General features: G+C 35.4%; 1 protein-coding gene across 1 annotated transcript; it reads right to left on the bottom strand.

Moving 5' to 3' along the window:
* Positions 1-9,937: 9,937 nt before the first annotated feature.
* LOC145124827 (dammarenediol II synthase-like) lies at positions 9,938-20,019 on the bottom strand. The gene is made up of 17 exons (XM_079060291.1): positions 19,947-20,019; positions 15,608-15,875; positions 15,160-15,348; positions 14,965-15,054; positions 14,518-14,721; positions 13,183-13,267; positions 12,907-13,073; positions 12,464-12,652; positions 12,153-12,386; positions 11,930-12,052; positions 11,720-11,818; positions 11,246-11,305; positions 11,129-11,175; positions 10,714-11,035; positions 10,486-10,566; positions 10,281-10,364; positions 9,938-10,181 (listed from the first exon to the last, which is right to left on the bottom strand). Exons 2-17 carry the CDS (start codon positions 15,839-15,841, stop codon positions 10,059-10,061), a joined length of 2,331 nt encoding a protein of 776 aa, XP_078916417.1. The 5' UTR covers positions 15,842-15,875; positions 19,947-20,019; the 3' UTR covers positions 9,938-10,058.
* Positions 20,020-20,552: the final 533 nt, after the last annotated feature.

Below are 20,552 nucleotides of genomic sequence, written 5' to 3'. Positions count from 1 at the left end.
TGCAGGAGGATGTTGTTGCTCATTTTCGAGCTCAGTTGCCAAAGATGTTTGGGTCTATTAACACTGCCATAATTGAGTACTTTGATGAGCGTTATGTTGCATTGTCTGAGACTGCTGCTGCTGCAGCCACTGCAGTCGTTGCGGCTGCAGGGGTTGGATCAGGTCGTTTTTTCAGCATCGGGACTTCGACAATACGAAGCCCCTGACTTTTGATGGGGTGCAGGACCCGATCATCATCATGAGGTGGCTATCTGATGTGGCAGGGTGTTTCTTCACTTTTTATTTTCCAGGTGACCAGAAGGTCAGGTGCGCTCTGAACCTTCTAAGGACCGAAGCGAAGGATTGGTGCACATGCAACCCTAAATGCTTTGGATCTATGTTTTCTCTATTATACATGCATAATTTCAATTTTTCCAAAGCATTGTCCTAACTAGCATACAAATTGCCATATGATAAAACATCTAGTTAGATGACATACCTTTTAGAAGGACTAGTAGTTCTTGACCTTTGAAAGCTTGAGCACCTCAAGTGTGATGCCTCTAATGGTTCACAAACACCAATATGCAAAAGGATGACTTAAGAGAATAAGCTACTTATCTCAAGGAGAAGGTGCAACCGATTTTGGCTCATGGAGGGTTCTATTTATAGTGTTGCACATGCTAGGGTTACACTTTGTAAACTCTAATGACCCATGACTTTCCACATTCTCATGCTCCATGGATTTAACCTCCATGGACTATCCATGGATTAATTTTATCCCATCTACATAATCATGGATCATTGTCCCACACTACAAGAATTATTGATTTACATAATCAATCCCCAAATATTTAATTAGTATCCTTTGACCACAAAATTAATTCCAAATTAATTCTTGATCAATACTAATTAAATAGTTTCATATTAATATATTATACTTGTAATATATTAATAAACCATAAATAACCTTATTCTCAAAATCCATCCTATCAAATTGCATTGGTGAAAGCAACCCAAAAGGACCATGCTAAAATCGGGTCAAGTGCATACCAGTTATAGTTATGGGCTTAGACACCAAATCCAACATGCACTTGTGGGAAGTACGGAAATATGCATTAGGGTGTATGTCGATCATATTCTGGGTGCCATAATTGTTGCCGACAGGGCCATATGGCGAGGGAGTGCCGCCAGCAGGCCCCAACACTCAGTTCCATGATTTGTTATCATTGCGATCAGGTTGGCCATATGAAGGCCAACCGTCCCTCGCTTGCTTCAAGGCTGAATCAGGATCCAGCGCCGGCTACTTTGAGGGTCACTGATGGGAGTCAGGTGAGGGTGGAGCCCCCTAGGGCTCGAGGTCGCGCTTTCCAGCTCACTGACGAGGAGGCCATAGCAGCTCCAGATGTTGTGATTGGTATGTTTCTATCCCTTGTTCTTTTGATTATGTTTTATGTTACGCTTATCTATGTGCCTCTGTTAGGTATGTTCCTAGTAAACTCTTTTCCTGCTTTAGTATTGTTTGACTCGGGAGCTAGTCGGTCTTTTGTGTCTCGATCGTTCAGTAGAGAGTTTGATATGCCCATTGGGGAGTTAGAGTGTCTGTTGTGGGTTTCTATCGCCAACGAACACGGGGTTTCTGCATCATCAATATATCAGGGTTGTATTCTATAGATTTTCGGGGTGCCTTATCCAATCGATTTAATCCCTATCCCCATGAGGGATGTTTGCGTGATTGTGGGTATGGACTGGCTGAGCCGTTTCGGTGCTATGATTGATTGTGAGGGCCAGCGCGTGGTGGTTCGAACCCCAAGTGAGGGAGAACTGGTTATCTATAGAGAGGGCAGTAGGATGGGTTCAGGGTTTTGTTCTGCAACCAGAGCTCGATAGTATATTCAGCACGGGTGTTCGGGTTATTTGACCTATGTGGTGGATACGCATGTTAGGGATCAGGTTTCAGTTTCAGAGGTCCCGGTTGTCAGGGAGTTTGCCAATGTGTTTCCGGAGGAGTTACTCGGTGTGCGTCATGAGAGGCAGGTCGAGTTCAGGATTGATCTTGTGCCAAGTGCGTCCCTGATTGCCAAGGCACCGTACCGCTTGGCACCACCTCAGATGCAGGAGTTGTCATCTCAACTACAGGAGCTGCTAGGCAAGCAGTTCATCAGACCGAGTAGTTCTCCGTAGGGAGCGCCAATTTTGTTCGTAAAGAAGAAGGATGGTTCACACCGGATGTGCATTGATTTCCGGGAGTTGAACAAGTTAATGGTGAAGAACCGTTATACCCTTCTACAGATTGATGACCTTTTTGATCAATTGCAGGGTGCATCTTGGTTCTCCAAGATAGATATGAGGTCCGGGTATCATCAGTCCAGGGTGAGAGAGGAGGACATGGAGAAGACCGCGTTCCGGACTCGTTATGGGCATTACGAGTTCGTGGTGATGTCATTTGGGCTCACTAATGCGCCTGCAATATTTATGGATTTGATGAATCGAGTATGCATGCCGATGCTCGATCGTTCGTTTAATGTGTTCATTGATAATATCTTGGTATATTCCAAGACCAGAGAGCAGCGTGAGGAGCATCTTCGTGATTATCTGGGGATTTTGAGTCGAGAACGGCTCTATGCTAAGTTCTCAAAGTACGAGTTTTGGTTACTAGTTGTTCAGTTCCTTGGACACCTCGTTAACTAGGATGGGATATTGGTCGATCCGGCCAAGATCAAGGATGTGATACAGTGGGAGGTTCTGAAATCTCTATCGGATATCAGGAGTTTCTTGGGGTTGGCAGGGTACTATCGAAGATTCATTCAGGATTTCTCCAAGATTACAGTACCACTCACTCGTTTGACAAGGAAGGGGGTGGATTTCCGATGGGGCCCTGAGCAGCAGACAACATTTGAGACCCTCCGACAGAGATTATGTGAGGCCCCGATTTTGACCCTCCCAGAGAGAATTAAGGATTTTGTAGTATCCTGTGATGCATCCACCACTGGTTTGGGGGAGGTCCTCATGCAGAGAGGACGGGTGATAGCTTATGCTTCGCGACAACTGAAGCCGCACGAGACGTGATACCCTACAGATGACCTGGAGTTGGGGGCAGTGGTTTTTGCCCTCAAGATTTGGAGGCATTATCTTTATGGGATCCACTGTAAAATCTACACGGATCACAAGAGTTTGAGGCATATTATGGATCAGTCGAACCTAAACATGAGGCAACACAGGTGGCTGGATGTAGTCAAGGATTATGACTGTGAAGCGAATGTGGTGGCGGATGCCCTGAGTCGTAAGTCGGCTGCACCTTCTGAGGGGATATCGTGTATCAGGATATCAGTGGACTCTCTGCTATTGGGATTGATTAGGGAGGCTCAGGCCGAAGGTGTTCGGGAAAAGAATTGGAAGAAAGAGAGGATTAGGGGTGAGATTGCTAGATTTGTACAGGATGGTCGTGGGTTATTGATCCGATGTGGTCGGGTCTGGGTTCCGATGTTTGCTGGGGTCAGATAGATTGTATTGGAGGAGGATCATAATTCTCGTTTTTCTATCCATCCGGGGGCCACCAAGATGTATCGGGATCTGAGATTGAGCTATTGGTGGCCGTGTATGAAGACGTAGATCTTCTGGTACGTGGAGAGGTGCATGACCTGCAGGATGGCCAAGGTTGAGCATCAGAGGCCGCATGGAAAGTTGCAATCTCTGGAGGTTCCCATGTGGAAATTGGAGCAGATTTCGATGGATTTCATCACTAAGTTGCCGAAGACGGCAAAGGGTTTTGATGTTATTTGGGTCATCTTGGATCGATTGACCAAGAGTGCCCACTTCCTGGCAGTCTGGGAGAGCTCTTCGGCCGATAAGTTGGCCGATGTGTATGTTCGCGAGATCGTTGCTCGCCATGGGCTTTCGGTCTCCATTGTTCTAGACCGTGATGTTCGCTTCACCTCCCATTTTTGGCAAAAGTTCCATGAGGAAGTGGGCACGAGGTTGCAATTCAACACAACTTATCATCCGCAGACCGACGGCCAGAGTGAGCGGACGATACAGACCCGTGAGGATATGTTGCGGGCCTGTGTCATCGATTTGGTGGAATTTGGGACACCTACCTACCTCTTTTGGAGTTCTCCTACAACAACAGTTATCACTCCAACATTGGTGCTCTGCCTTTTGAGCTCTTGTATGGGCGGAGATGTCGTACCCTGGTTTGCTGGGGCGAGGTTGGTCACAGGATTATTGGGCGGACCAAGGTGGTCTTCTAGCCTATGGAGTTGATTCACCACATCAGGCAGAGGTTGCAGACTGCTCAGAGTCGGCAGAAGAGCTATGCCGAACGGCGCCGATCCGAGTTGTAGTTTCAGGTCAGTAACATGGTGTTACTAAAGGTCTTACCTTGGAAAAGGTATGATTCACTTCAGGAAGAGGGGGAAGTTGGGTCCCCGGTATATTGGGTTATTTTGAGTGATCGCTAGGGTTGGCAAGGTTACTTACAGATTGGATCTTCCTGAGGAGCTCATTCAGATTCATAGCACTTTTCATGTTTCGCAGCTATGAAAGTGTGTACTGGATGAGGATGCGGTGGTTTCCTTGGATGATATTCAGGTTAATGAGCGTCTGGACTATGTTGAGTGGCCAATAACTATTCTGGAAAGAAAGGTAAAGGTTTTGCATAGCAAGGAAGTACCTTTGGTAAAGGTACCATGGCAGCATCGGAGGGGCTCCAAGTGGACCTGGGAGCCGGAGGCTGTGATGCGGGAGTATTATCCAGATTTGTTCACTACAGCTGACTTCGAGGACGAAGTCTAGTTCAAGTGGGGGAGAGTTGTAAAATCCTGAGATTCAGGTACTTCTAAATTCATCCCTATGGTTTTATCATATGACATTTTAGTCCATAAGTTTATGAGAATGGGCCTTGAGGCCTTGTGGCAATTTGGTAATTTGAGCAGGATGAGTATTCTAAGCATACATGAGGTTACGATGGGCGTACACTTATGTACGTGAGGCGTACTCTTGTCAGGAAAAAACCCTAATTTTTAGGATTTGGGTGGTATATAAGCATCATTATGGCTCATTTCTCCCCACATTTTCAGCCTCTATACCCTTTGAGTTGTTTTTGGGAAACCCTAGTCCCTCAAGAGTGTGTTTGAGCTAAAGTGTGTTCTTGGTGTGCATAAGGAAGAAGGAGTTGCATCAAGGAGCTTAGAAGTTGAAGCTGTGGATCTTGGATCATTACCTTCTTGAGAAGCTTAAGAAGGTAAAAAGTCATCACATTGATGCTTTGTTTGCTTGAATCGCATTTTGGTAACCTTATGTTGTTATTCTTGTCTCAAAAGTCCCATTTCATGCATGATTGGTTTTAAGACGTTTTGAGCTGTCCTTTCAGACCCTAGGAAGGGTCCTAAGCCATAAAAATGAGGTCCCTTTAGCTAGTTTGGCTCCATGCATCTTGTAGAAGGTCTTAATGGATTAAGACCTTGTGTTAAGGACTTTATGGATGTGTAAAGTCATAAAGTTTGAAACTTTATGACCCTAGTATGCCTCTGGACCTTGGATCTGAAGTGGGAGTTTAAGTGTTAAAGCCATTAAGCAATAAATGAGGAATTTGGGGTTGCGAGGGTACGCCCCGCGTACCTGGTCAGCCACCCCGATGGTGGAATTCTGCGTAGCCTCGTGTATGCTGAGCGTACCTCTGGATTACGCCCCGCGTACTCGCATAGATCAACCCATGTTGAGTTAACTCGGTTGGGTTGACTCGACTGGGTTGACTCAGTGGGTTTATTGATTTTGACCAGTTGACTTTGAGTTTGACCATGTTTGACTTTGAGGGCATTTTGGGATTTTGATGGAATTGGTCACTTGGTGGATGTAGGCATTGAGTAGAGAGCTGAGATTCGGAGTCGGTCCTTATCAGTTCTGTTCAGCTTGTGAGGTGAGTTTTCCTTACTGTACTTTCGGGTCGAAGGCACCAAGGTCGGCACATTGGTTTGATAACCTGATATTGTTGATATGTTAAGTATGGAATAGATATGCATGCTAGTTTTGATATGCTAGTCTGGTAGATCTGTAGGGATACCTGTGATATTGTATGTTTATCTGTATGTGATATTATATGTTATATGTCGACATATTGTGTGGGTTGGGTTGAGGTTGTACTGCTCCGTGCTGTAGCCAACAAACCCTGAAGCAAACCAGATATGAGTTGAGGGTCGGGAAGGGCATGCCAGACTCGTATTGAGGGCTTAGTGGTATTCAGTCCAAGGACTGATCAGGCCGGGGAGCAAGCCAGACATAAGTTGTGGGCCAAGGGCAAGCCAAACTTATGTTGTGGGCTCAGGGGTAATCAAGTCTATTAGCTGTGGACCCATTGCATGTTGTTATTATATATGTTCTATTTGTTTATGTATTGGTATTTTGGGGGAACTCATTAAGCTTTGGGCTTACAATTATGGATTATGTTTCAGTTACCTCAGAGGATCGCGGGAAGGCAAAGGCGTGATCGTGCACCTCCTCGAGTTTTGTTTTATGATTTTTGGAATACTCTAATATTAAACCTTTTTTGAAAACTATTTGTAAACAATGATGATTTTTGGGTTGTTTTAAAAGTTTAAAAGTTTTCATGAATTTTATGGATGTTACATGTGGTCAAGTCAACTGGTCAAAAAATGTCAACGACCAGAATAAGACGTATGGAGGATGGAGAGGACACATGGAAGGGAACTAGGGCAGGTGACGAGTCTAGCCGGTGTACATGGACATGACACGTCTAGTATAATTATGCGATACATCCCTATAGTGAACTCATGTATATATACTATGTTGTGTGATTTATTTGGGAGAATTGATTCATAAGAGAGCTAAAGAGATTAGTTATTGGGATATTGATCAGAGAATTGATGTTAGAACATAAGGGTATAAACTGTCGATCGAACTAAGGTATCGTCTAGTTATGTTATTGTGTTTTATAGCATAATTACAAAGGGTTGTTGGAACCCGAGTTAGTTGTTAGAATTCATAATATGGTGCTATTATGAACTATGTTGTAAATCTAATAAGTGAATTCCACTTTAAGAATTCTTAAATTGGTTAACAAGGGTTATAAACCCTAACTTGTGGAATTGTTAGAAGTTTGAGATTTAATTAATGGCTTACGTGGTTAAGTAATTTTGTAGTAGTAGTATAGAGTTTAATTAGTTTGGTAACAAATGATCACAAGGTTTAGCTCCTTGTGGATTGAGACAAATTCTGAGGAACTTGCTATTTGTTTGAATAGGTATTGGTAAAATGGAAATCTAAGAGGCATTGGAAGCCAGATACCAAAACAGGAGTTGGTTTTACTAACTAACTAGGAGAGTAACTTTACTCCAAAACTAGATGATTATATATGGTGTGTTGTTACATAATATGTGGATTACATGAATTGTAATATTGATAATTTATCTATTATTGTGGTAATGATTGTGTGGAGTGGTGATGTATTTACTTTGGACGATGTATATCCAAAGTTGTAGAATAATAGTTTAATATGAATTTAGACAAAGTATATCTAAATGGGTGTATTACAATAATGGTGAATTATTGTTAGCCTTATTTGGTGTTATAAGGCAATAACCATTATTTTGAAATAATGTTAAAGATGTCTCATATGATCTCATGAGACGATAAACTTTTGGAGTAATTGAAATTGTATTTCAAGTTTAGTGTAGATAGTCGGTGATAAATTGTTATATATATATAATGTATGTTGATATGTTATTGTGTTGGTATTCAATAAGCCTTTGGCTTATGGTGCTTTATTTGTTGGTGTGATGCAAGAGAGGATGTTGTAGCATCCGAATTGAATTATGTACTTTGATGCAAGTACGATTTCAGTTGATAACTCCTTATATTTTTTCCAGTGTGCTAGTGTACACCAATGTGTTTTATAAGTAATAAATGATAAATTTTTAGGTGTAGCTAGTACTGAAAAATGGGTGTTACACAACTTAATATAAAGAGTTGTTACTCATTGGTTTACTCTATAGTATCATCTACAACTTTAGTTTCTTATGTAAACTAAAAATATTACAATTTATATCTATACATATATGATATATCAATAGATCATGTATTAAGAACGTAGCATTAGGGATGAGAATTTGGCCCGAAAACCCGAACCGAACCGAAAACCGAACCAAACCGAACCGAATTAGACCCGAATAAGCAATTCGATTCGGTTTTCGGGTATCTATATAAGGCTTATTCGGTTTTCGGGTTATTCGGTCCGGGTTACCCGAATAAGGGCTTATTCGGTCCAAAAGGACTGAACCGAATATGAAAAGTCACATTTTTTTCCTAACACGATTGCTTATTATGTCTTCTTTTCTATCGATCTTTACCCAACAAAACCCACGTAATACACCAAAAATCAACGAAATCGAATTCGATCATCCGTATTACACCAAATCGACAGTAGCGTATTACACCAAATCAACGAGTCGACGAAATTACTCTTTGATCGATTGAGGTTTTTCTCATCCTTGCAACATTACTCTTTTAGTGTTTAATTTGTTTCTTTAAAAGATTTGTTATGAAATCATAAGCTACAAAAGTCATACAAAATATAATATTTATAATCACATTGTAAATGCTATTTGGGTTATTCGGGTTATCCGGCTCCTTAATCATCTAGTACATGTTATTTGGGTTATTCGGGCCGGAACCGAACCGAACCGAATAATACCCGAACCGAACCAAACCCATATTGCTTATTTGGTTTGGTTTTCGGTTCATACAATTACGCTTATTCGGTTTTCGGTTTATTCGGGTTCGGGTCGGTTCGGTTCGATTCCGACCCGAATAACATCCCTACGTAGCATAATTACGTAGAGCGTGTGCGATGTTAGGATAGATAAATGCCCAAAGATGGAAGAACCTCATGTTTTTGCGACAAAATTCATTTGCTCGACTAACGAAATGTTAGGATGTACCTAGTATTGTTTGTTTACTTTCCATTAAACATAATTAACTTGTAGGCAATGAAAAAATGACTACGTACACCTAACTATATATATATATATATATATATATATATATATATATATATATATATAGCTGCACTCGTAAAAATGAAAATATTGTGAATGAGAAAGCTACTCAAGTTGTGGTAATATGTTTTATGAATGTTATATATACATGTGCTTATCATTTATATGTTTTTTAGTCAATAACTTGTATTGTTATGTAGGATTCCCTACAAGCCATTGCAAGTGACTCCATAAGTAGCCCAAGGATCTATAGATGATTTTTTCAATTGATGTCTGCTGTAAAAGAGAATTTTGCTTCTTCTTCTAACGATCCAAGTGTCGAACAACTAACTAAAACTATAGTGATCCAAGAAACTATATAAAATGGAATATGTAACACAATCAATATAAAACCAAATAACGTGTTTATATAGTCTAAAACAAGTACAAACACTAAAATGTTGGAAAAAAATTCATGTCGTTTCAACTTCAAACGAATTAGTTATGCAATTTAAAGAATATTACCGATTGTACATAATGTCGAAAACAGAAAATGATTCAGTTTTAAAACATTGTGTACTGGCCTGTAGCTTAATCAATACATAACCAAATAATGAGTTTCTATAGTCTAAAATGAAGTACAAACAATAACTACATGTTGGAAAAAATTCAATGTCATTTTGATTTCAAACGAATGTGTACATTGTGACAGTTTAAAGAAGAGGACATATTTGGTCTCCTCACCCGGTGGCATCGAACTGATTTATACATGGAACCAATATTGATGAATATGGAAAATCGAAAACCAACTTGATTGATGAAAACGGGTCCCGGTCCAGTTCAATCCAATCAGACCATTTGCTCGCCCTTAGTTTTCTCAGCTAATTAATCCACATACTAATTTGTTACAAACGTCTTTAAAATTAATAAGGGTTACGTTTAAATAGTGGGTAATTTTCATATATAACTAATAACTTTAAGCTTAATTCTTTAAAGTTTAAACAAATATTTGTACAAAGAAATAGACTTGTTACAACGTATTCATCTCTCATGAAAGAACATACTGAATGCTTTTATTTTATAGAATGGAGTTTAGTTTTCTTGTTTTGGCAACCAAACACGCTTTCGATACTCTGCGAGCGCCCATAGGGGAAAAGTGTTCCTATATTCTGCATAATGTAACATGCAATTCTTCATGTACACTCCTGTTATTTCCTGCAAAAATTTAACTCATTTTAGTCTTAAGTTATATTAAAGAGAATAACTAATAAGAGTATATGTAACCCCATCTGCTAGTGTGTGAAAATAATGTACCTGTTGAGGAAAATCTCCATCATCCATTTGCCCATTTATAAGCAACTTTGCTGCCTTGTGTAATGGTGTCTGATCCCTTTCAGCCTTTCCGACAAAACAACTTTTATTAGTTTTCAAATTTTTAAATATATATGATCTTTACTTTTATTTCGATTTTCACATCTGAAGAGTATCAGCTGATTATAATCATAAAAAGATTTCAAACCTGTCCACCACATAGAAGACCGAGCAATGCCCATGAAGTTTGCACTAAATTTGTTCGGTTCCCCTCCAAAGGTATAAATTTCTGATTTGATCCAAGAAGATCACATTAATTAAGGGCATATTTTCTGGGAATACTGTTCACTAGTTTGTTTAGCAAACTACATTGACACATATAAGTAGAAATATTTATATTAATTTGTATTTGATACTAAAATATTGAATCACTTGCCTCTTGTGGGCATGACTCAAAGTTTTCTCCCCAACCACCTTCTGAGTTTTGTGTTGAGAGGAAGAATTTGACAGCTTTCAGAACTGCTTCACTATTTTCATATGTTTTCCCACAAGATACTAATCCTTGTAGCACAAAATATGTGCCATAGAGATAACATATGCCCCAGTAACCATACCATGAACCATTTTCTTGTTGCCTGTTTTCCAAAAAGCGTATGCCTTTTTCAATAGCAACTTCGATTTCTTTCTCACGATGCCCTGGATGTAGATCTTTGAATGTTTGTAAAGCCTGAATTATGGAGCCTGTACATTCAACATGCCTATAACCACCAAAAAGAATGGATGCAATCCGTTATATGTCTTAAATCCTAATCTTAACCCCAAAGTTAACATTGAAAATATATATGGCTTACTCTCTCTCCACCACTATGTCTGCAAAAAGTTCTGAAGGGTTCAATTTCTGGAAAAAAAAAAAAAACTAAGTTTAGGTTTATCATTGTCCCAAATTAAATTAAGCAGAAAAATCATACCTCTAAATATGGTTTTGGGACTGGTGCCTCCCAAATTGCAAAACCACCACTTTCTGGACTCTGGTTAAGTACATGTACAACAAAAGTTACTCATTGAAGATAAACTTATTACCAATATGATTAGTTACCACATTAAACCCCAAACTTAAACCCTTAAACTAAAAGCATCTACAATTGAGAGTTTGAGAGAGTTGAATGAGATGACAAACCTAGTTGTCATTCAATGAATGAAACCCTACAATTATGAGATGTGGTTCAATGGGAAAAAGGAAAATCTTCTAACTCCTAAATAAATATCTAAGTGTATTCCATTGATCTTTATAGAGTTCAATGCATTGTAGGAAAATTTTATAGAATTGTATTAAATATAAAATGATGAGGTGGCAATCCATTAAGTTCGACAAATTATGGATTCCCTAACATATAATTAGAAGCAACAAAAGAACTCAAAGATAACATGAATAGAATGTGTACTTGTAGGTAAAGAAGGACATTCACAGCATCATATAATCGCTCCACTTCAACCTTTTCTCCGGCAATTTCTTGTGGCATTTGCGACAACGCCATTAAACACTTCATAATAAATCATGTAGGATTTGAGTTCGAAAGATAAATTTATGTTTACAAGATTAAAAACTTAAATAAGTATATAAATAAAATAATTAAAGAGAGTGATGATTTCACCTTCAAAGCTTCGGCAGTGCAATCTGAGACGACCCAACCTTGATCTTGATCAGAGAAAGTCCATGCCCCTTTTGTAAATTGGCGACACATATTAGCGAAATCGCCCTTTGGGTTCTCTTTGATCTATAAATCCGTTTCACCATATATAGAAAAAAGATTACTTTTTGATTAGAATTGGCTTGTATTATAAGAGATTTACCAAATAAAAATAAAACCAACTAACTTGTGATTCTTTCAAGTAAAAGTGAGCTTTTTTTAGTGAATCTCCATACTCGTCAACCATATCACTCGAGAGAATTGCTTGAGTTACAAGAGTGCAATCCCATAACTGACTACCAAAACTTTGCATCTTCATACCATCCTCCGCCATCCACAAGTAATCAGGGAGTCTAGCAAGGTGTCGTTTAAAGTCGATTCCATTTGGATCTAGGGCAAAAAAACACATCATTTGTAAAGCCTGAAACAAAACCAACAAAAAGTTAGGAGCATTTCGGTATTATTTGTTTAGAGCAAATCTATGTCAAGTGATCTTGCCTTCTCCACACAACCCATGGTTATGTAACGTCCTTCCTCAGCGTTATATTGCATTAGCTCCAAAACTCTTTGGAGACCCTTCTCTCTTAACTTCTTTAAGGGCCATTTTGAGATAAGCGGCTCGCTAAAATAATGAAGACCATCCCATAAGAGATCTTGGATGTAGGTGTGAGGGTAGTACAGATCCTCCTACACATACTACTATGGCTTTAGTTTTGTTTGATATAAACCCTCACATAAATCTTCTAATCAAATAGTTTTTGAATCAACGTTATAAGTGGTGCATCAGTAATTTGTTCATCATTAGAAATATTGAGGAAACCATTATTATTGTTTCTAGCATAGCGCCTTTGGTCGAATAAATAGTTTATATAACTCATGCAAAAGTGTTTTGTCCATATAAACGAGGCAAATTCTAGGTATTGTAACTGTTTAAGACAAACCTTGCAACAGTTATGTCGTTGTTTGTTCCAATCAATCTGGTGGTAAGGAAGAACATGCATCTCTTCTCTCAAAGATATAACAAGGTCTGTAATAGGCCCATGAAAGCTTCTACCATACAAGTATGACATTGGCATGTATGTGGTTCTACAGTAACACCACATTTTTGCTGCAAATACATCAAATCCCAAAAAAGTGTTACAATAGTCTGTAAGAGATATCCGTTTCTTTACATGAATCCTATATATGACCTCTAGAAGTTGAATTGGATTCTATACCAGGATGATAAGGCAAAAAGGAAGGAAAAAGCCAAAACTCTGGAGGAAGAGGGTTGCAGCCTGCCCATTCATACACTCCAAGCGCCTGTAAAACCATATCATTTCTTATTTTATAGGCTAAATTATATATTTTAATTACATATATTTTTTAATATAGATATAGACAAGGGTTAAAATAGAAAAAGTAATAACGTATTTTTATTTCTTTACATATTTATATATTATGATATCCTACTTTTATCTTTTTTATTACAAATAAATTTTTTACTCTTTGAGACACAGCACTCTGATAATTGACTCAACTACATATAGCATTGTATTTAATTTTTTTAGTAATAGAAGGTTCCAAAAAACTTACGTAATTATAACTATGAGAATTGTTTGCATATGATGGTGTTACTATAATTTATTAGATTTATAACATACAACTTCGCATTTGATCAAAATAAAAGTAAGACGTGTTAATTGTTACATTTGACCCTAAAATTAAAAATATTGTGTTTAGTTTTAATTCAGTTGAATAATATAAATGGTTAGATCCTCCACATGAGTGTAATGTTATTAGTCTTTCAAATACACCACATAGCTTTTGCAATTACCTTTATATTAATTATTAATGCAATATTAATCATCTTTCAAAAATGGTCCCGCCACATCAATATATATTTTATATGTTAACAACTATTTTAACTATAAAATAATTAATAATTATCCGATAATAAACTAACATAAACATATATTTATAAAACTAATGATCATTATCTCGTATTTACCTATTTAGCTCTACCGATTTGTAGACAAGCGTTTCTTTCTATTAATTTACCATCAAATAACTACTATAATGCAAAAAATAAATAAATAAATAAAACTACACATGTTAATATAAATTTATTCTCCTACGTAACATATATTAATACTTTTAAGTTTATAATAGTTGATAGTTTGTATTAAAAATTAGTTATTGATAATGAATGAATTGAAATATCATTTAAAAATTAAAAACTTACAAGAATGTGTGACCAAGAAGAAACAAAAAAACATCAATATGAAAAATTAATTAAAAACATATGTGACACTTTCCAATAGCTTTTTAATAGTTGAAAGACCAAGTTCAGATGACAAGACATTTTTCATTTGAAAACTTGTTATTTTTCATTTGAAAACTTGTTACAAGAACCGTTGTGGATGCTCTTAGTTTTATATTTCTCTAATACCGATTTTAATACAACAAATGAGTCCATGGAAAGGTTCTTCTACAAAACATGTGGACTAGCAATACCAAATGTTATTCAACAAATATTTAATTAAGAAAAAAAAGTAAGAAAATATACATACCGAAAGATACACCTTGCCCCACGAAGGAATGGAGGTAGCGCCACCGTGATCAAGTATCCATTTACGGCCTTTAGCAAGCGCACCATCACCATTGTCATTGGGTGATGAAGTTTCTCCAAGAAGTCTTAGACCCACATAGTTCAAGGCAGTCCCTATCATTGTACTTCTGCCTGATATATAGAATCCCCATCCTCCATCTTCATTCTACACATTTATAATTTATTAAAAAAATTATCTTTTCCTATATTTATAACTTATATCCAACATCATTTGATATATTATATCGTATTAAATTCAAAACAACATAACACACCCATCAAGTTCAAGAACATGTTTTTCATTTTTTAATATTTTGCTATAGAAAATAATTAGATGGCTACATTGATAAAAAAAAAGCAGATAAAAATATATATCATTTTGTAATTATTTTGTAAAGTGTAAACATACTTGATGGATGTACATATAACGAATCATCTCCTTCTTGTGTTCTTCTGTTAGGATTGTATCCAATGTACCACTTATGTACAGGGCAATTATCTGCAAGTTCTCACATCGAACATCAAATCCGAAAAAAATCTATATATAATGACATTCAACTATTATTTCATAAAATATAAAATCGTATGGAATTAAAGTAATTACCAGGGGAGGAGTGAAGAAGAGCGGACCCGCATTTTCAGCCGGCCAATGACCATCCCAGGCTTGAATCGCACGGTTTAATCGAACTGCTTTTTTAACTGCGGTTGTCACTGCTTCAAAGTTCACATCCTCCTCCTCTCCAAGTCTCACCGGAGGTTCGCTCATAAGATCGATCCCGCTTTCCTTAATAAGCTACGAACAATCATCCGAATATTTTTTTAGTAACATAGATATACAAAATAAAGATATACAAGTGCATAAATTGATAAGAAATCTAATTAATTGCACATTTGCTAATAAAGTTATGTAACTTTGTTGTATAAACAAGTGGTAACCAAAAACTCTTTGAAATTTTCAATTTATTCTTTAATTAACTTTAAGAAACAATGCCTAATTTGACTCATCATGCATACAAATTGTTGGGATCAAATATTTAATTAGCAAAAAAAACCTGATTTCGCATGAGCAGGTCTGCACAACAACTGATGTCAAGTTTCTTTTTATTGATCAAAAATTGTTCTCGAAACCTTTCAACTTGATCACGTTCTTCCTGTGTGCCTGCATCCGGGTCGAACTCCCACGTTTGTCTCCCCACAAAGTTATTGGTGCTATACAAATATTCATCACCATTTCCATCACCGATGTTAAATTTCCCATTCTTTTCACCTATTTTGAGCTTCCACATCTTCTATTTTTGTACAGAAATATATAGTTGGTATCTACAACCATATCAAAGTAAGTATATATAAGTCCTTTTTCAAATATGTACATACTTTTTTTTTTGGAAAGGGAACTTCCCTAACGAGGGTTTCCGGGCCAGCTTTCGCGCACCGACTAATCCCCCGCTGCAAACATGAGGCTTTGCCTCATGCCCTGGAGTCACTGCAGGCGAACCTCCATGGCCACAAAGGCAGAGTGGTGCCAGGATTTGAACATGGGTCAATAGGTTATCCACCATATCTTCCACATGCCTTACCAAGTCACCACAACCCAAATGGTTACACAAGTTTCCTATCTTAATAGTTACGCAAGTTTTCATTTTGAGGCGCTTAAAACAATGTCCCTTTACCTACCCTAGGTAGTCATTTGGGTATCCATGGCATAAACTGGAAACAATTTTTCTTAGAGAAATAGAAAGTTAAATTTGTTGTGGTAATAAAAATTTGGATGGAAAATTTTAAGTTATGTTTTGTTTGAGGATTACAACTAAACATGTCAAAATTGGCAATTGAAATTGTATATTGTAGTGCTTCTTTTTGGAAAGAAGGGTCCCTAATGTTGGAGTCTGGGCTAACTTACGCAGACCACGACTTATCCCTTATGTGAACATGAGACAATATATTATGTCATGGAGTCACCCCAAATGAACATGCATAACCACAAAGAAAATGGCAGCACCATGATTCGAATATGGATTGAAGGGTTATCCACCACATCTTTCACATTGGTGGTGTTTTGATTGAAATTTTTTACTAAAAAAAGTCATTCAGCACTCTAGATTTTTAATTTCTAGTTTGATCGCATGTATGTGAATGAGTGTGTGTGTGTGCGTGTGGTATACGTATATGGCTAATCATAAATGATTAGACATATGTCTGTTCACAAATTGAGTAATCATATATGATTATAACGGTTTATGGCAGAAGAGATGGTGGCGGTAGAGTGGCGGTGGTATAAGTGATAGAGGTGACAGTGGTGAGGTCAGTTGATGGGAGAGGTGGTGGTAGTGGTGGTGGAGAATGAGGCGGAGGTGAAAGGAACGGGTGGCGCTACATAATCATTTATGATTATAACTGACCCGCCGCCGGCCGCGCCGGAGGTTTAAAGCGACAGATATGAATTATATGACTGAAATTGAATCTCAAGATCTCTATTTTATTTTGAATCTCAACGGAACATATATATATATATATATATATATATATATATATATATATATATATATATTCAAAATAGTTTTTTATTAATCCTATAATATTTCTGACTGATTATTGATTCATTTATCTCTTAGCAATTATCTTAAGATATTTACAATTTGATAGATATATTTTTTTTAACTTTATTATAAGATATTGACAAATATTGATTTGATATGTTCTTTTAACATTTATTGTAGCAATGAACCTTTTAATTATTTCATTATTAGCCATTAATCTTTATTGGATAAATGTCAAACTATGAGAATTTGAATACTTAACGCGGTGTTTTATATTATGTGTTTATAATTGTAAAATGTTGATCATTTGAAATTTTAAATATAGTATTTGTTTTTATTGTTTTAAGGTTATATCCGGCATCACGATTAACTTATAAAGTAATTTATTTATTGAACTTTTATAAATTGTTATATTTGTTAAATTAAAAAGTAGTTTTAAGTTATCTTATTACAAAAACAGTAAATTTAGCGTTTCAATAAGTTTGTTTATTAAATTGTCTCATATGTACAATTTATTAGTTATACTAAAAGTTCTAATTATATGTATTTTTATCAAGGACGGACGTATGATTCTGTAGTAGGTGTTGTCGTTCCGTAATAGGTGTTGCCGATCCATAGTAGGTGTTGCCGGTGGCACATTTTATAGTAGAAAAAAAAATCGAAAATTTTGTACTACGTCGGGAAAAACTAGGTGTTGCCGGTGCCACCGTTGGCACCATACTAGATCCGTCATTGATTTTTATATCATTTTATATATTTTAGTTAGCTTATTAATTAATTTATATACTAGCAACTATCTATTCAATTATCATCTAAACGACTCATTTGATTTTTTTTAACTATCAGCTAACTTTTCAGGTCGTCATAATAACCTAAATAATGTATTTTTATAACATAGTTTAATCAAGATTCATTTAAAGAAATATATTTATTTATTTATATATGAAATAAACTGTAAATTTGAGATTTCGATTAGCTCATAACATGATAAATGTATTAAAATTTTGGAAAAAACCTCGATTTCCTAAAATGATATTGTATTAGAGCTAAAGTATATTACTACATGCATTTTATATATATATATATATATATATATATATATATATGTATATATATATATATATAAAGTATTTGTTTCAATTCCTAGTATACTTGCTCTCTATCTAAGGCGTGGTGGACATATAACTTTTGAAAGTTATTTTTTAGAGTTTTTAGATTTTAGATTTAAAGAAAAAAACCCAAAATTTCATTCGTCAATAAGATTTTTTAGATTTTATTTTAAACAAAAATCTAATAATTCAAAAGCAAGTTCTATTAGTTTTTTAGAGTTTTTAGTTTTAGTTTTTATGTAATTCACGATTAAAAGTTAACTACTTTGTCAAATATTTCTAATCAAATAGAAGTTTTTGCTACTAGTTAGCTATTCAAACCTTTAACTACTAGCTAATTTTCGACAAATTAATAAGCACCTAATAACCGAACACTTAAATTCATTTTAATAAGATATTATTTGTAAAAAATTATGGCCGAAGTTGATTTAAGGGGGTGTTTGGCTAAACTTATTTAAGAAACTTATTAACTTATTAGCGGTCCCATACCCACACCGCTATAAGCTAAAAAAATGTTTGGATAAAAATAGTTTATTGCGGTGGGAAACCGCTAATAAGTAATTTTTTTATAAGTTACTACACTCTAATTTATTAGCTTACTAGGCGCGAGACATGTGTATTACACAGATAAATTAAAAAAAGTTAAATAAAAATATGTAAATATTAAACTTTTTTAAAGTAAATTTTGAAATAAATACAATATAATGAATTCATCTATACTAATTAAAAATTTGACATATGTTAAATAATTGTGCTAATGGTTGATGATTTTGTTGAAGAAAAGCTTTCAAAATCAACCAAAGTAATCATGGTAATGTGATATAATAATGAAATAAATATCATATCATATATACACATTAAATTGAAATTGAATTTTGGAAAAGATTTGTAAGATTGAAACATGCCAGAAATCGGGTGATTGATAGCGTTTCCTATTGAAATCGATATAAGCAACATTGAGATATTTTGGAAAGGATAGAGAGTAGATGTAAATTTTGAATTCCAGAATCAAATGGGTGCGTGTGATGAGCTGGAAGATTGGAAAATAGCAATGATTTTGTCCTTTGTATTAGGATTTAGGAGAATGAATTAATTACATTTAATATATTACATATATAAATATAAGCATTATGTGGCTTTTTAATTTTAAAATTTGAAAAAAATCAGAAATTGAAATATTGATATTTTTTATTTTAAAAATATCATAAGATAACAAGTGTCAAAACTTTTGAGAGATTGACATGTGTCAGAATGAATTTTGATTTATTAGAGTAGAGAAACGAATAAGCTATAAGCTAATAAACAATATTATTATTATTATTATTATTATTAATTTTTTTTTTTTTTTTTTTGCCAAACACCTCTTTATAGATTCAATACTATTGGTACAAACTTATGGTCAAAGTTGATGTCATAGATATCTTCTAATTAATAGATACAAATATAAATGTGGCTTAAAAACTTTCTTTAACAATCATAAAAATAAAATCGAAAACTTGTTATTGTGCCTATCTTGAAAACAATTATATTTAGATCAAAAATATGATGCATCACAAAAAATTTAATATGCGCGTAATATGACAGTTAACTGAACGAAAATCGAATGTACAAGTTAGACAAGTTTCATGTTACCGATTAGTAACTGTTTGGTTTAACCGTTTGGTTAGAGATTTCGGTTAAATCAAAATTAGAATACATATAAATTTAAAAATAGTAACTGAAGTAGTTTAAGAAATAAATAATACCTGAGAATGTATTGGAGGGAGCAATAGTGGGTTGAGTATATATGAGAAAAGGTGAAAAAACACACCGATAGAAGTGAGTGAGTGAATGTTGAGGTGTTTATAGAGGTGTGAAGATTTGTCGTTTTGTTGAAAATCATAAAAAACAATAAAACATTAATCACATTTATTCCCGAATAACACGTTTCTCCCACTTGTGAATGTACCACAACTATCGCAATTTCCATACCTAAAGAAAACCAATATATTAATTCATGCAAGAAGATAACATAACATTTATTGTTTCATAAAATAAGTTAAATTTGAACTCATTGTGTACGGTAGTTTTCATAACATGTTTTAGATTAAAACATTATATCAATATAACAAAGAAAAATGACACTTGAGTGTCAAACTATATATTTTTTTTTTCTAAATTTATGTGATTTGGATTAAATAACCATGAAAATCGGTTATTATCTATTTGCTGGTAGTAAATTCTATTTTTTAACCTATGTAATTGATTTTTTGATTAAAAATAAAAAAAAATCACAATAATTAACCAAATTTTAGACTTTTATACTTAAACCTTTAATTTAAAAGGTTTCATAATAACAACGAAGGTAGATG

This window comes from Lactuca virosa, chromosome 7, assembly GCF_052849685.1.
Source record: "Lactuca virosa cultivar CGN04683 chromosome 7, Lactuca_virosa_CGN04683_v6, whole genome shotgun sequence".
In the NCBI taxonomy this organism is placed as follows: Eukaryota; Viridiplantae; Streptophyta; class Magnoliopsida; order Asterales; family Asteraceae; genus Lactuca; species Lactuca virosa.
Note: the sequence above shows the minus strand (reverse complement) of the source record. Positions and strands in the feature narration are given on the sequence as shown.

What these genes read in the sequence shown, in the direction of transcription:
- LOC145124827 (XM_079060291.1), bottom strand. Translation starts at nt 15,841, where the DNA reads ATGTGGAAGCTCAAAATAGGTGAAAAGAATGGGAAATTTAACATCGGT. An exon ending in CTTTTTGCCTTATCATCCTG is followed by an intron (nt 13,074 to 13,182) that starts GTATAGAATCCA and finishes ATGTATTTGCAG; the next exon opens with CAAAAATGTGGTGTTACTGT. An exon ending in GTCTTCTATGTGGTGGACAG is followed by an intron (nt 10,365 to 10,485) that starts GTTTGAAATCTT and finishes TTTGTCGGAAAG; the next exon opens with GCTGAAAGGGATCAGACACC.